At 45.6% G+C, this 16,403-nt stretch overlaps 1 protein-coding gene and 1 pseudogene across 1 annotated transcript in view; both read right to left on the reverse strand.

Annotated features, from left to right (window-relative positions):
- PRMT8 (protein arginine methyltransferase 8) overlaps positions 1-16,403 on the reverse strand; it is an 87,248-nt gene that overhangs the window by 20,535 nt on the left and 50,310 nt on the right. The window contains 3 exon segments of the mRNA XM_039869127.1: positions 1,656-1,743; positions 2,361-2,503; positions 14,634-14,697. Of these exon segments, the coding sequence (XP_039725061.1) occupies positions 1,656-1,743; positions 2,361-2,503; positions 14,634-14,697 (295 nt within the window).
- Positions 15,761-15,875, reverse strand: LOC120607556 (uncharacterized; annotated as a pseudogene).

Below are 16,403 nucleotides of genomic sequence, written 5' to 3' on the forward strand. Positions count from 1 at the left end.
TCTGCAAACTACCGTGAGAGTACATCTGTCCTAGATTCTGAGCCACTGGAGGCCAGCAAGCTTGGCAGTCAGCCTCGCTTGCCAGAGTCGCGAGCAGAAGGGGACTTAGTGACATATTCAGAGAATAGAGCATTCTGTGCCATATAGCACCAAGAACTGTTATGTCCTCTGATATACATCATCTCACTTAATCCTCATGACAGGTCTATAGGATTGGCAATATTATCTCTAACAGAGGCTCAGAGATGTTAGATAATTCGCTCACAGTGACCCAGGTTAGATTTGAACCCAGGATTGGCAAACTTCAAAACATAATCATCTAACTTAGGCCACTGTACTTCTCAATCCTTACCAAATGTTAGAAATGATACCAGATTGGGTGGAGGCAAAGGGCACAGAATTTCAAACAACTGTCTCATTTCTGTCTTCTCCTGAACTTGGCTCTGAACTTCATGCTTTGATGTTCTATTTCCAGAAGGGTGTGAACACACACAAAAGTACACATTCCATAGCACAGTTCAGCCAAGATCTCAGCAGCAGCAGCAACAACTATTAGCTGGCAATTGTGTGCATCAATTTGACAAAATATTGAATCTCAGCCTCTCAGGGCAGGAGATATTTATCCATCTGCTCAGTCTGTGACCCCTTCACAGTCATGTTGCCAAATAGAGCTTAACCACTAGAGGGGCAGGACCCCCAGATCTGCTGAGTCCATTGGACTTTTGGAGTTTCTGCCTCGTGCTTTGGGCTGGATTATGTACACTTTGCATATGTGAGGGGTTCTTTGCTCCTTTATCATGTTTAGTTCTGGTTGCAGAGATGTGGCCATTTCTAACCTTACAAAAGGTTAGAAAGTTCTGGTATAATCTCACTGAGGACCAGACTTGTGTCACTGAGAAATGTCACCCTTAATTAAGTAGAACAAAACAGCCCTTTTTGGATCAGATAAAATGATGAAGAGAGGGCTTGCTCTTTTATTTTTGGCTTTTTTTTTTTTGTAAGATGACAAATTTTGAGCTGATAAAGCATTGTAAATATAGATTTGGATATGAGTACACACAGACACACACACACACACACACACGTGTGTGCATACAAAATCTCCATCTCTCCTCACCCCCAATGCCATCAGTTCCCCAAAAGAACCTCGGAGAAGAATACATATTTTACTTAATGTGAAGAGAATAGATATCATTTTGATAAGTTCGAGTGGTATGAAGGCAAGAATCAGAATGACTGGCTTGGCTAGACACCTGCCATTTCTGTCCCCTGTAGTGGGCTTTCAGGATAACCAACCCTGCTGATTTCCAGCCACCTGGCATGCTATTCTTTGCAAAAGCTCGGCTTCTCCTGCTTCTACTCATTTTCCATTCTCACTGCATTCATTCTCTCACCCCAGGACATTTATCTTATACCAGCCATGTTGCTTATTCTCTCTCTGTAGATCCCCTACCCTTGGGACTAGAGGAAAACATTTACAGAGAAAATTCATAAAAGGTCAGAGGTGAACTCCACAGACATAGCAGTATATTCGTAAGACTGATCATCTCAGGCCCACTAAAGTGCCTCCAACCCCAAATGTGCAAAAGAACCCATCCCAACCAACCAAACAAATAAATAAAAAAAAAAAAAAACAGAACAAAAAGGTGACTTACAATGGATTTTGAAGTCCTTGTACTGTCTGTCTTCAATTGCTACCACGTACAAAGCTGCCCGGTCTGGAAACATAAGCCCTCCAGGTTTCTGTTGATGAATTGTGGGGAAATTGGGTCTTGTAATCTATTCACCTGACAAAGACATCACATTTTGAACTGCACATAGAGTCACCAGACAAGCATCCCCTTGCCAGCATTTCTCATTCAGGAGACTGTCACATTGGCCAGGGTTAGGGCTTAGATGGCAGTGCTTAGTTTATATTTTGGAGCAAGGAGAAATTGAGGGACCCATGTGGAATCAACAGAGCAAATGAGGTTGGGGGAAGATAAGTCCAATGAGGAAGAGTGGAAGATGGTATGACCTCTTAGCCTGGAGAAGCCAAGATCAGAAGCACACTCGGCTCTCTGGCAGCCATGCAATCCTAAGCACTTATTGATCAGAATAGACTTTTGTCTTGGCCACATAATATAGGTATCAACTATAGTGAAAAAAAGCAAGGTCAGACCTACAGAAGAATGTATGACAGACATGTTGGACCCAGGGATGATCATTCATGTCCCTTAAAGTGAGTTTGGTTTAACAAGGGGACCTAGAAGAGGTGACCTTCTATCCTAAGTCTTCATTTTCTTCCTAGGTTATAGGCCAGGAGTAGAGCAGCAAGACAGCCAGCAGACCAATGAAGGGACAGCATGCAGGACACTTACCAGCCACTTGTCCCTGGCAAAGATGACTGTGTTGAGCATTGACTCATAGAAGAGACAGTAGCCCATCCACTCGCTGATAATGATGTCTACCTTCTCCACAGGCAGCTCCACCTCTTCCACTTTACCCTTAAATATGGTAATGACTGGAAAATAAGAACCCCAAGACCATACTTTGCAAGGATCCTAACTGGGAACTGTGAGCACCCCACATCAAGGCCAGACCTACAAGTTTTGGCCCTGTTCTGATTCTACTTTTAGGATGAGACAAACCTTACTCTTCACCATGCTCTTCACCATGTGAAGAGAACTGAAAGCTACTTTCATGTTTTCTCCCTAAATGTATTGAGCAGTTACTATATTCTAGACTGTGCTAAGCCCATGACATGCACCATATCATGTAACCTTCCAAACAACTCTATGAAGTATACACTTTATTGTTATTCTTATTTACAACTAAGGAAACCAAAGCTTAGAGCAGTCACATGGGGGCCATGAAAATAGAGCCCAGGTCTGATGTGCCATGACACTAACACTCTTCTCATGGCCCCCATCCCCCATTTTAGGCGCCCATGATTATTCAAACCCAAAGAAGCGGTGCAAGTTGATTCCTCTACTATTCTTACATCTGTTCACAGTGAGGGCTCGTCCCCCAGTGGGTTCATGAGGAAGGTGACTTGATGTTTTGACAAGAGCATGGGCTCTACAGTCAGAGAAACCTGGGTTTAAGTGCTGGATCTTCTCATTATTTAGCTGTATGACTTTCCACAAGTTACTTGATCAAACCAAACTCCAATTCTCCAAAGAACACCCAGGAAAGTGACACCTACTTAGCACGTGGTTGTACTGATGAAATAAAATAATGTATGTAAGGTGTCTGGCTCATAGCCGGAGCTCAGCAGAAGGTAAACGGCACCTGGCATTTCCCCCACTGTTGGCCAGCCCACAGAAAGGCGAAGGGGAAAGGGTGAGGATAAAGCCCCAGCTCTACATGGTCTCTGCTCATGAGTCATTTTCAAGACCTTCTGGTCCTTCTGTGGCAGGAGAAACTTCTTAGTTGGGTTTTCGATCATTTGACATACATGTACACCTAATTTTGGAGTCTCTTTTTGTATTTGTTGCAAAGATCAGAGCAAAAGCTCTCTTAGATGCAGCTGTGAAATTGACAGGGTGATTTATTGGTTGGCTGGTTCCATCTGAACAGTTCCTCTGAGAGGTTACACATATTCATGCTCTGAAACTCTCTTTCTGTATCATCTTCTGAAAAATCAAACAACAGCTAAGCTTTGCTGGGAAAACTGAAAAATGGCCTGTACCCAGGAGTAAAAAACAAAAACAAAAATAAAAAAACATTTGCTCCGAATCTGAGTTTCAGAATGAGTGCCCCCCCCCAGAGTGAGTGAATGCTCTCCCTATTCTCTGTACCAGCCTTTGTGTCTATTTGCTGCTATCCCCTGATCAACATGGGTCCAAAAGATGATAGGAAGCTAGAAGAGAGAGAGAGATACTGACATATAGAGATACAGTAGATCACAGAACAGCAAAAATTGCACACTTTCTGTTTACAATAAGGCAGAAGGAATCAATTAACCTATAAAACGCTCAATGGTCTGGACCTCTGCTCACTTAACATCACCCTTCTGCATATAAACTTTTCTCAGAGCAGCCATGGCTCCCACTTGGCTTGGTGAGTAGATGTTCCTTTTGCGAAGGAAAAAAGATACACTTCCCTCTAGCCCAGTTGTGAACTAAATTTTGGACCCCATTCATCCACTTACACATTGCTTTTGTGTAGTGCCCGACCTGCACAATCTTATGCTGGGGTCCTGGAGGCAGACAATTTATGCTCGTGTACCAGCTGACAACTAACCTTGTTTAAATAGTTTCTCTTTTGAGGGGCCTCAACTTCCTCATTGGAAAAAAAAAGGCAGTGGGGGGAGTTTCTCTAAGCTGAAAATCCCTAAGATCCTTTGCAGCGCCAATATGCTTTGATTTTCAAATATGTATTGAGTATGTGTAAGGTATTCCTCAAGTATGATTGGTGAGAATAACTGAGATCAAAAAAGAAACAGTGCCTTCAATATCCAGTTTGACCCTAGTTTGCACCAACTCCTCAGGTCTGATTTTTTTAAAGGAGGCTACACGTTTCTATGGACCCAAATGCAATTGCCTGAGTCATCGAGGGGTATCCTTCCTGTTTTCTATTGTCACTACCAACAATTACTTCAACTACGAGATTCAATTTCCCAATCTGCAAAATGCTACTACTTGTAGTGGGGTATATGGCATTTAATTAGGGGCTATTGGCCAATGTACGGCATTGTGTTGGCTCGAGAGAGTATGTGGGCGTACATAGCCAAAGACATCCCTGCTCCATGGCAAGGGGATCTTAGCCACTGATAGCAAGGTTCTGAGCAGCCATGGGCTGCAGAGCCCCATGCTCAATCTGGACCCCACATCTCAAAAACTGTGTCAACTCAAGGTTGTATTGAAGTCACTCTCTAGAGCTATATTTTTATTCCATAAGGATGATGGAAGGTTTTTTCAACTAGCAATGACAGGACTCTTGCTCGTAGATTTTAGAATGATTAATCATAACTAAATGCACAACAGGAAGCGATAAACTCCAAATTGGGAGATTTTCTCCCTGTAACTTCATGTTTGCAAATTTGACATTCAGATTTTGGGGGTGGGGGTTGTTTTTAGTGGGATTTTTTTTATTTTTGGCTTGAGTGGTTATCACATAAATTTAGTCATTCTGATTCATGGTCATTTGTTTGACAGTTTTTTTTCTTAAACCAATCAGGCCAGCCTGATCTTATTTGGGTCTCCACTGTGTTCAACAGAGTCAGCAGGGCCCGCAGGATATGAGTGGTCTCCCCATTATTGAGTCCTCACCCTTTCCCAGAGAAGATCGTGTCCCATGAAAGAGCGGGCATGAGGGTCAAAAGTGCAAGGACAGGGAGCCCAGTATAAGGTAGCGGAACTTCTCTGATGCCACCACCCTCCTTGGCACAGTCACTTGCCACCCTTTCACCCTGCTCACACACCTATTTTAGCGATAACCACATCACCTGCCACACATCTTCTGGGGCCTGACTCCCCTCAAGCCTGAGGTCTCCTCCTCTTAGTTGTCTATTTTAGCTTCCTATTTCCAGGCTCTAGTAGAGCACTTGACTCCTCACAAATATTCAAAGATCATTACTGAATAAATAAATGAATGGATGAAAAAGTAATTTTGAAAAAAGGATTTTGGATTCAGAGACAAAAGATCTTTGAACTAGTTCCAATCGTGATGGTAAAAAATTACTAGCATGTGAATAGCAACTTGCAGAGTGATTGCACATGTTATCTCCATAATTCTCACAGGAACCTGTGTGGTTGGTTTCATTGTTCCACGTGCCTGATGAGAGAACTGGAGTTTAGAGAGGCAAAAGGTGGAGCCAAAACCTAGGCCCGTTGCATACAAGTCACCAACCTCCCTGAGATTCCTTTCCTTCATCTGCAGGTGGTCGCAATATCCAACTCACCTACATCACGAGATTGCTGTGGACACCAAGCAAGTGCCTGGGATGGCGGGAGAAAAGAAATCAGAAAAGCCCAAGGACAGCCCATTCTTCCTCTGAAAGTTGGACAGGTTGCTTGGTAGAGTGAGGAGAGGCAGAGTCATCACAGAGGTAAAACCCATCAACCTCCCTGTTGTCAGCCCTGCCTGGGTTTCCCATCTTTGTCTTCTCCAGGGTCCAGGTACATGGATAAACCTCTGTTACAAGGTCAGACCCAGCCCCGTTCTTGAGCCACTAGTGATGGGAGAAAGAGAACATAAACATCTTTACTCTCCATATCTGGTGGTACTTGGACTGTATCCTGCAGAAGACAGACCCTGTAGCTTGAGTGGCATAAATGAGCCCTGGGCACTATGTATACTCAATATAGTAGAAATTTAAATATGGTTCCCCTTTCTCTTCCTAAATCCTCTATTCACCCAAGAACATGGGGCTTGAGCTTCTGCCTTGTACCTGGTGCAATATCTGCCTAGCTTCATGTCCTAGCAAGCTCCGGCTCTCTTGAGGGCTGAGGGCCCTGTCTGCTCAGCTGGAGCTCTCAGCTTTGGCCAGAGTCCTTCCCTGGCCAGCAATCCTGCTTGGCATTTCTCCTTCCCTGGGCACTGGCTGGACAAACACTTGGGTAATCGAAAGCATACCAAGACTTGTCTCCCACTCCAAGTTACCGCTGATCACTTAAAACCCTAGCACTGTGCAGCCTGGAGTTCCCCAATACATTGGCCACAGGCAGATGATTTTGTGGGCTTGGCTAAGGGGGCGGAGATTAAGAAGGAAGTGGTACTGGACAAAGCGGTTAAAATCAGTGGGAATGTAGAAGGCTCAGGGATTCCAAAAACCATGCCAGGTTTCACTTACATGGGACAGGCAGGAAGTTTTTCCTACCTCAGGGAATCTGTACTGGCAGATTCTGGGTAAACACTCTTCCCTCCACTCTTGGCACGCTGGCCTCTCCCTGTCTCTCGGGTTTCTGCTCCAGTGCCCCTCTTCTCAGAAAAGAGTTCTCCTCCAAGAGCTGTGCTGTTCAATGTTTAACAACAGGCTCCAGGAGAGGGGAAAAGCCCTGATTTGTAGCGTTTGCTAATGTCAGTGGTGTAAATACTTCCAAGATGGCTGATTTCAGTTCCTGTCATGATGTCACTCTAGAAAGGGTTGGGAAGAGAGGCACAGAATCAGCTCTCAGAAGGCAGGGTGAGCAACTCCAGCAGGCCTCTACCACCACCTGTTGAAAGTGGATGCCCCATTTTTCTCAGCTCTTCTATCGTGCTTCTTTCTAAGTACTTTGACAATTTTAATTCTATCGTGATGCTGTTTGTTCACTTGCCTTGATGTCTGCCTTCTCTGTGAGACTGTAAGCTTCATGAGAGCAAATCTCTTATCTGTCCCGTTCGCCACTGACTCCCCCATGCCTGGCACAGGGCCTAGAGTGTGGCACAATAATGCTTGAATGCATGAGTACGGAAACCTCGTCCCAAGTTGGTTAATGGGCTGCTTCACAAGTACCCAGGAAAGGAAGTAACAACTTCCAGGAACCATCAGTACAGGTCATTAAAAACAATTATAGCTGATTCATCTCATTTCTTTGTTTGACAGGGTTATTAATCAAGTTATAAATGAAATAATAATAGCAATAGTTAACATCTATTGGCTGCTTACCACCCACCGAACACTGATAGATACTTAACAACTGGCTGTCCAGGTAAGAAGCCCTGATTTTTGCATTTGCTGGTTTTTGTAGTATAAATACTTCCACTGTGGCCAATTTCAAGCCACCAAAGTGACTTCATCCATTCCATAAATCTACTGAAAAGTAAACAATCAGCTCTCAGGAGCCTGTAGGGTCTGCTCCGGTACACCACGGTTTTACATACAGTAACTTCGTAATCCTCACAATGAACTTGTGAGGTATCTGCCACCATGATTCCCATTTACAGATGAGGAAATCAAGGCACAGAAAGTGAGTTTGACAAGGTCTTACCTCCATGGCATCTTCATGGAGAAGGTGACAAATTATTGTGTGGATTCGCAACTGGCTACCTAAATGTATTCCAAGGAGCTGATTAAGAGTTTAACGTGGACAAGCCTGAAGGAGCTTCCACACTCACCCCAGGGCACCTATCAAATATGCAGTTAACACCAAGCAGAGAACAGTGACCCAGGGAGAGCAATGCTCTGTTCGTAAGGAAGGGCTGAATCTAACATAAATAAAAAGTGGGACTCAGTTTGTATGCAAAACATCTACTGAGCAGATATAGGTTGGCAGTAATATTATAGTCGATTCTAGCTCGGTGCCAGTGTGACATGGCTTTTCCCACAACTGCTAATGGAAACTGGAGGTGCATTGTTACAAGCACAGCATCTGGACTCCTCTAGCCGCCTGGCTGTGTTTATTTCTCAGCATGACTCTCTAAGGGTGAGAGATACTCTGAGACATGGCCAGAAGAAAAGGTGACTCAAATCAACACAAAGGGTAAAGAACCTGGGGGTATGTAGCCTGGAGATGGGGAAAGAGAGCAATCATGTGAAGAAATCTCCTTGCTCTGTCTGGATCCAAAGAAAAGACATAAAGCGTTGGGAAGGTCTCAGGGAGGCAGAATCCACCTCAGTGGAAGGCAATGCTTTGTTACAATCACGGCTCTCAGATGGCTGGTGGTAAGGTCCCTGACAGAGGACTCATCTCAGAATGGAAAGACTGCAGAATGCAGAGGAATGCTGCAGGAGCAGAGAATTCAAGCACCATCTATAAAAAGCTTGGAATGTGTGGCCAGCAAGGAGCAAAGTATAGAACATTAAGCCTGAAAGGACCTGTAGTTCTTGCTTTCTAAGCTCCTACTACACATGAGGCCCCGGAGTAGGCACCTTACATATATTATCTCTAATCTCCCAGCAACCCTGCAAGCTGAGCATCGACAGAAAGCAAGCAGAGCTCAGAAAGGTGAAGTGATTTGGCAGAGCCCTCCTTTCCACCACATTGCAGAGGACCCTCTGTCCATTGCCACTCTGTTGTCATGCTATGCTCAGGCCTCCTCCATCCATGACATGAATACTTCAGGACACGCACCAGTAGAAGAGAAAGGAGGGACATACTTTTTTTCCTTTAGTTTTCTGAGAATTAAAAAGATTACACTTTTTTGTTTGTTTGTTTCTAGAACTATAAAGATTGTGTCGATCCCTGAGCTCCCATGTCAACTTTCACAAATGAATCTACCTTTTTAAGCATCTCAGCAGCCCACTGGTTTCCTCGGTGGGGAAAGAGAGGAAATAATAGTTGTCAGTGCCGAAGTCAAAGAGGAGGCTGTGAGCACGTGTGGGGGCCATGCCTGTGGAAGCAGCCATGTGAGAACTGCACAGCCACTGCGGGGGGCTTCGTGGAGCAGAGTGTCTACATGTGAATAATCCATCCTGAGGAGCTGTGTGGAGGTGGAGAGGGAGAGAGATTGATTGATTGATTCTGGGTGGCAGGTATTTTATGTCCTGTATTGTTATTTATGTCTCTACACCTACACTCCTGAGACCCACACAAATGCTGGCTGACGCAGCATTTCAAAAGCATTTCCATGGAAGCATTTGTGCAGTCAAGCTGTCCTCTTTCTAGTACACATGCCAAGGCTGGATGAGCTGTGCGGCGACAGGGCCCTGGGTGGCCTCACTGGCTCCACACCACTGTTGCTGCCCCTGGAGAGGAAGAGATGAAGACAACTCTGCCTTATAAAGGCCCCTTGGCCTTGAGTTCTCTCCTCCTTGATGCAATGTATGTGAGGAACAAGAACCAGTATGAGGCTCAGGGGTGGCTATTCACTTGGGGGCAATGGTTTGTCTTTCTTGGGCCTTTGCCTCAGTAATCAAATCTGAACCATCGACATACAGAGCATGGAACAATTCCATCCGAAAGCCATCAGGTGGGTTGTGCCCAAGGAGGGGTGGGGTGTGGATACCACAACAGTCCCATTGAAGCTTGAATGGGTAAGGGCAGCCCAGCACAGTATGTCAGAGCTGGAGAAGGTAAGCAGAGCATCCGCGGTGTTTGAGGGTGAAGTCTGGGGATCCAGGAGGTGCCTCTGCCAGCTGGAGCCTGAGCAAGGAGGGAAGGGTACCTCTGCAGGACACTGCCTGGCATAGGGCATCAGAGCCCAGCACTGGGTGATAGAAGTGTCTGCATGAGGCAGGAGATGCTGATAATGGAAAATTGTTGACACACAAAGGGATTGATCCAATAAGTAAACATATTTAGAATAACAAGAGCCAGATTTTTCACCGTCAGAGGAAGGAGTCATAAATATGGAGAGGGAGATAAAGCTAGAGTAAACACCATGGTGTTGGATTAGAAGTGGAGGCGTCACGTGAACTGATACTTGACAAATATGTATAGACAGAAGTAGAAATACATGTTATGTAAGTGTGTATATACACACACGCATACACACCCACATTCTCTAGTTCTTTCCACTGAGACAGACTGGGACCATTAGCATCCTAAAATAAATGAGCATGCCTAGCCCTGATCCTCATCTCTAAATGCCATTGTCCATAAGTGGAAGCAAGTTTTGCTGGAGAAATGGCTAATGCTAAAAGAGAGGCCTGGAAAGTACAAGACAAACCTGAAACATTTGTGCCAAAAAATAAGAAAGCTCACAAAAAGTGAAGGAGATATCAAAAGGTCTGAAGATGCTTCCAGTGACCAAATCAGGGGCAATTTGAGTATCAAAGTAAGTACAGATAATAACAGATATAACCTATTGAATAAAATGGGAAATTAATGAGGAGGAATGAAATACTTACATCATTTCAAAGTACCTGTCCCAGAGAATCTTACTAATTATAAATGGGAAAAGAGCAACTTTACTGTGGAGGAGCCTAGCAGACGTCGCCTGAACCACGTGAGCGAAGTAAATGCTGTCAGAAATGGGACAAATCAAAACTGCATGCCACCTACTACTAAGCCATGAGAACACGGTGTGCATCTGTGGTATATCTGCAGGGTAAGTCACCTGAACTCAGTTGTGAGGAAGAGTCACACAACCCGAACTGGGGGACATCCAAGGAACACTGGCCTGTGATCTTCAAGCGTCAAAGGCCACAAAAGCTGAGGAAACTAGAGACATGACGACTAAATGCAACATGTGATCTAGAACTGAATCCTTCTGCTATGAAGGATGTGATTGCAACTGGCAAAACATGACTAGGATCTGAGCACTAGATAATGACAATGTATTCATGTTAGCCTCCTGATTTCGATGGCTGCCATGTGGCTGTATAGGACAGTGCCCTTGCTTGTTGGAAACATACGTTAATGTATTCAGGGATGACAAGCATCATGTCAACAACTTACTCTCAAATGGCTCAAAAAAAAAAAAAAAAACCCGGCTATATTCGCACCTTTTTTGTAAAATGGAATGTTTCAAAGGTTAAAAGAAAGAAAAGCCAAGGAAGGGAAGGGGAATTTTAAATTTACAAGAGTCTGAAGCAGGGGAAGAGAGGAGGAGCCATGAGATGTGAACCAGAAGGGGTAATTAGGAATTGTGCAATTTTTCCTGGCAAGTGTTCAGAGCCAAACTGCCCTCCTCCTGAAAGTCAGAGACCTCTCAGCTGCTGTTAGCTCCTCCCATTCTGGGCCCACCCCCACACTCTGCTGCCAACAGCACAGGGCAGTAGCCCTCTGCAAGCCAGAGTGGGAAGATGAGCCCAGGGAGCTGCAGTTCCAGGCCCCAAGAGCCAGCAACCTTAGAGGCAGAGGAAAAGTAAGGGGCTGGGCACCCTCTGAGGGCAGGAATTACTGTGCAAGGGAAATCTGTGCAGAAGCAGGAGGTGGTCAAAATGTCCTTTGAGAGCTTCGTAGGGCCTAGGGCTGAGATTCAATAACCTCGAGAGGAAATCTGATTTTCCATCTCTGTGCACCCACCCTCCCCTCTAAAGGTTTACATTTTCATTTTCAGAATTGGCAGGCACTCATTGAGCTTCCACATCAACATAAACACTGCCCTACATCTCCTATCCTCAGTTTCCACATCTGTTAAATGGAAGAACCACTTGTCCCATTTCAGAGAGCTGATAAAAGGGAGGTGAGAGAAAACGCATGGATGGCAGACTGTCTCTCTTGTAGAGGAAGAACTGACTGTTTTCTTTTTCCATCTTTAGTAGTTGAATAGAGAGGTCATTTCTCTATCCCTTCTGCCCTGGTCAAGTATAGAAGAGATCTGGCCTCCTGAGTGAACCAAGAGAGGCTGAATGCCAAGCCAGAGGTCGGGAGTATCTGAGCAGCATTCCCCGATTCCGGCTGAAAGAGCCTCTGGGTCTTGGCATTGCTCATGGCCCCCAAGGTTGTTGCTTACCCATTACCCCTAGCCTTCTTCACTTTCACTCATTCACCTCCACTCCCTCCACTGTTCACTTCCTTCCACATCCAGCTCAGATTCCATGGTATGTTATTATCACAGCTCTGGCTCCTCCCTCCATCTGTTGTGTCCTCTCAGCAAAGCCCCAACCCAGTCATCCTTCCCCTCTAATCACACCCAAGCTGCCGAGCACAGTAAGAGAAAAATTAGACACAGGGAGAACTGACAACTGTGTTCATCTATGTCCGCACACCACTAACAGGTGCTGATCACCACCCCCAGCCATCTCCACTAGCCCAGAGTGTTTGCTTTCCTTCTTTCCCCCAATAAAAGACCATTCCCTTCCTTCTCATCTCCCTCCAAAATACATCCCTCCCCTCTTGGTCTTTTCCATCAATGACTGTCTCATTCTTCATTGAGAAAACGGAAGCAGGGGCTTCTCACCACCAATCCACCTCCCTCTGGACCCACACTCCCCACTTTGCCTCTGTTACTGTGGTTAAACTGTCCGTACATCAGGTAAAATCCAACCTTCCATCTGTGCTTTGCACCCCAGGCCCTCTTACTTTCTCACAGTTCTTGCTACTGAATTTACTTTTCCCTGTATCTATAATTTTGCTCTTATTCTCTACTGGACCACTGAATCATACACGTTTTCATATCTCCTATTCTTAAAAAAAAAACCAAAAAACAAAAAACGCAGTTCCTTGACCCCACTTCCCCCATAGCTACTGTCCCATTTTTATGTCCCCCATTATAGCAAGAAGACTTGTTTACAGTCCTCACTTCACAGTCTCTCCCTAACCCGCTCTAACTGGAATTCGGTCCCCACCTCTACATTCGGTCTATTCTTGTTAAGAGCACCAATAACTTCCATGTGGCCAAATTCGATGGCCACTCCTCTGTTCCTATCTTACTTGATCTCTTAGCATTCCCTAGAGTTGACCACTTCCTCCTTCCTTTGGCTTCCTAGTACTCATCTCTCCTGAATGTCTACCAACCTCATTGAATGCAACTTTTCTGCCTCTCTGCTGGCCCCGTCTCCTTTGCTTGACCTCCAAAGGTTGAAATGCCCTAGTGCCCTATTGTTGGCCCATTTCTTTCTTCTAGCTATGCTTTATCCCCAAGAGACCTCATCCAGTGACTTTAAATAACATCTGTATGCTGAAGATTTCCAAGCATATATCCCATGCTCTGACTCTCCTTGGAACTCTAGAGTAATATAGCCAAGTCTTACTCAACATGTGCACTTAGATGCCCAATGGGCACCTCAAACCTGACATGTGCAATTGAGAACTCTTGACTTCTTTTCCCCTCCTGTCATCCCTATAAGTGCTCTACCTTATCTTCCACCATCCACCCAGTAACTCAAGGCAAAAAAAAAAAGTTAGACTTTGTTCTTATCTTTTTTCCATTCTCATATATGGTCCATTAGCAGATCTTTTTGCCTCTATTTTCAAACTTAGTCCAAGTGATCACCTCTTTCTACCTCCACTGCCACCACCCCGGTCCAAGCCACAGCAGTTCTCCCAGGAGCACTCAAATTACTTCTTAATGTGTCTCTGCCTATACTCTTGATGCCTACAACTCATTACAATCAATTTTTCATGCTTTTTTCTTGTTTAAATTCTCCAAAAGGCCTCCATCATCCTTAGAAACTTATTTTCCTTGGTTACAAACCCTATATAATCTGGCCCCACTCAACACAGGACCTGGGGATTAAATCTCATCCTAATAACTCATAAAAGATATGAAGAGGTCTTTTGTGGGCATGAGTCTGTTCAAGGTGGGTTCCAGAGGGAAGGGCCTGGGGAATGTTGCAATGCATAGGGAAGAAGTAAGAAGAGGAAGAGAAGGGAATACACTTTTATAGTCAGACTCCAGCTTGAAGCAGGTCCTGCTCTCAAGGGCAACTCAGTTGCTAAGACATCCTTATTAGCAGTGGGGCCTGTGGGCAGTAGAGGACCACACTTCTTCAAAGGCAGAGCCTGGGTCTCCTAGGAGGCCACCATGTGGGTGATAGGGAGATGTAGGGCTGAGGGTTGTGGAGAAGGAGAAATAGCTGCCAATTTGCAAAACTCAATAGATTGTCTATAGCTGAAGTCAAGCAGAGGGCACGATGACTAAGGATTTAGCCACAGGCTGGGCTCATAGGAATTTGGGCTGGGACAAATGTGCCCTTGGTTGACATGGCAAGGGTTGGGAACCTCAGAACTCCATGAACACAATTCTGCTAACAGGGCCTCAGCTGGGCTCCACATCCTCAAGGCCAAGTGTTCTGTTCTTCTCCCTCTTATGGCAGTCTATGAGGCCCAAACAAGAAAGTACAAGACCCCCTCACCCCCTCCATCCATGGGAAAACAAGCGGAGGTATGTCTTACTGTTGTCCAAGTGGTTGGCCTTAATGATCTTCTCTGAGTAATCAGAAATACTGGAGCATTCAATCTAAAAAGGGCATAGAATAAAGGGGCAAAGTGTCAAAAAAAAACATATCCAACAGTAATTTAGCAGATGGAGAAGCTAAGGCCTAGAGGAGTACAGTAACCTACCCAGAGTCAACACTGATAATTTGTGGCAGATTAAAAGCTACAGCCCAGCCCTCCCGACTTGCAGGCCAGTAGCTCTCCCACTATATCTTTGCTGTGAGACCGAAACCCATCCTGTGCTTTTCGTTGGAGGGCCCGGTGCTCAAGTTGAGAGACTTCTGACCAGGAGAGCATGGCATGAGGCAGCATGGCCACTGTCTTCTCGGGATAGGATGTAGGCCTGACCAGAGTTCCCGTGAGCCTCCCTCAACATTATCTACCCACCCTACCTCCTCCAGCTGTCACTGATAAGACTGGGAACATTCTAAAATAAGGACCATCTGCATAAAGCCAAGTCAGAGCCTCAGGGACAGTCTTAAGATTCCTCCCCCAACACACACACAAGTTGACTCTCACCTCTTCTGCAGTCTACACCTTTGAAAGAATTGGTTTGTTTTGTTTTGTTTTGTTTTCAATCTAAAAGTCTTTTCAGGCTTGAAAATCTCCTGAGTAAAGGGCCAAGGTATTTGAGAGATTAGTTGACCATTAGCTGCTAGCAGGACCTTATGAGAATAGCAGGAGAACAAATCCCAGTCTGGGGGTTAGAGGGCTTGGGTGGCTTGGGCATGCTGGGGAGGGCCAGGGAGTGCTGGGAACAGAAGGGCAGCTGCCAAGAGCTGTTCTGATCTCCTTAGGTAGATCCCCACAGAGGCCAGCTTGCACTAAGGCCCTGGGGCTCCCTTCACCTCCATACTCAGGCCCCACCTCAGACTGCCCCTAGGGCCTTGGGCATTTGCATAGGGTACTGAGGGGGGTGCTGACAGCCTCCATCAAAGCCTTGAGGAAGGTGAGGGCACCTACAGGGTCAGGAAGGGGTCACTCTGATAGAGGAGACAGACCCTAAAGACAGGCCCTTTCCAGGGTAATCTTTGAACCTGTTATCTGCAGGATGGTGTTTCTTTTTCTTTTTTTATTATTATTTATGCCTACAGCACCTGGATTTCCTAGGTGGTCTCCCATCCAGGTACTAACCAGGCCCGACCCTGCTTAGCTTCAAGATCAGACATGGGGCTTGTTCAGGGTGGCATGGCCGTAGACCATGGACCGTGGCTTCACTGGGGCGCGAACCCAGGACCTTTTGCATGTAAAGCAGATGTGCTAACGGCTACACTGTGGAACCACGTCTAGGACTGTGTTTCTCTTTTTTCCCTCTCCTTGCCACATTTTCATCCTATTTGCAAGAGGGTACTGAGTTTAGCAGTGGGGAGCATGGGATCTGGAGCCAGACAGCCTGAATTCACATCTGGCCTCAGCCACCTTCTACTTCTGTCTCAGTTTCCTCATAAGTCAAGTCACAACTCCTGTTTAACGTGGTCATTGGGAGGATAAATGAGCCTCCCTCTGCCATTTTGACTCTCCTACTAGAAAGAATGGTGGGTAGAAGGGGGAGCCTGGAACAGGAGTCACTGTGAAATGACCCATCCAGAAAGAAGCCCAGCTAACTGATGGAGCTGTTTATAAAAGAGCTGTTATAGCAAAAGAGCAGGAGGCAGACAGATTGGGACGAATCACCACAGCTGGAAGGCACCCTGCGGGAGGCCCCTGACAACTCCTTGGCTGGAGCAC

Source organism: Pteropus medius, unplaced genomic scaffold (genome assembly GCF_902729225.1).
Source record: "Pteropus medius unplaced genomic scaffold, Ma_sr-lr_union100, whole genome shotgun sequence".
NCBI classification, from domain to species: Eukaryota; Metazoa; Chordata; class Mammalia; order Chiroptera; family Pteropodidae; genus Pteropus; species Pteropus medius.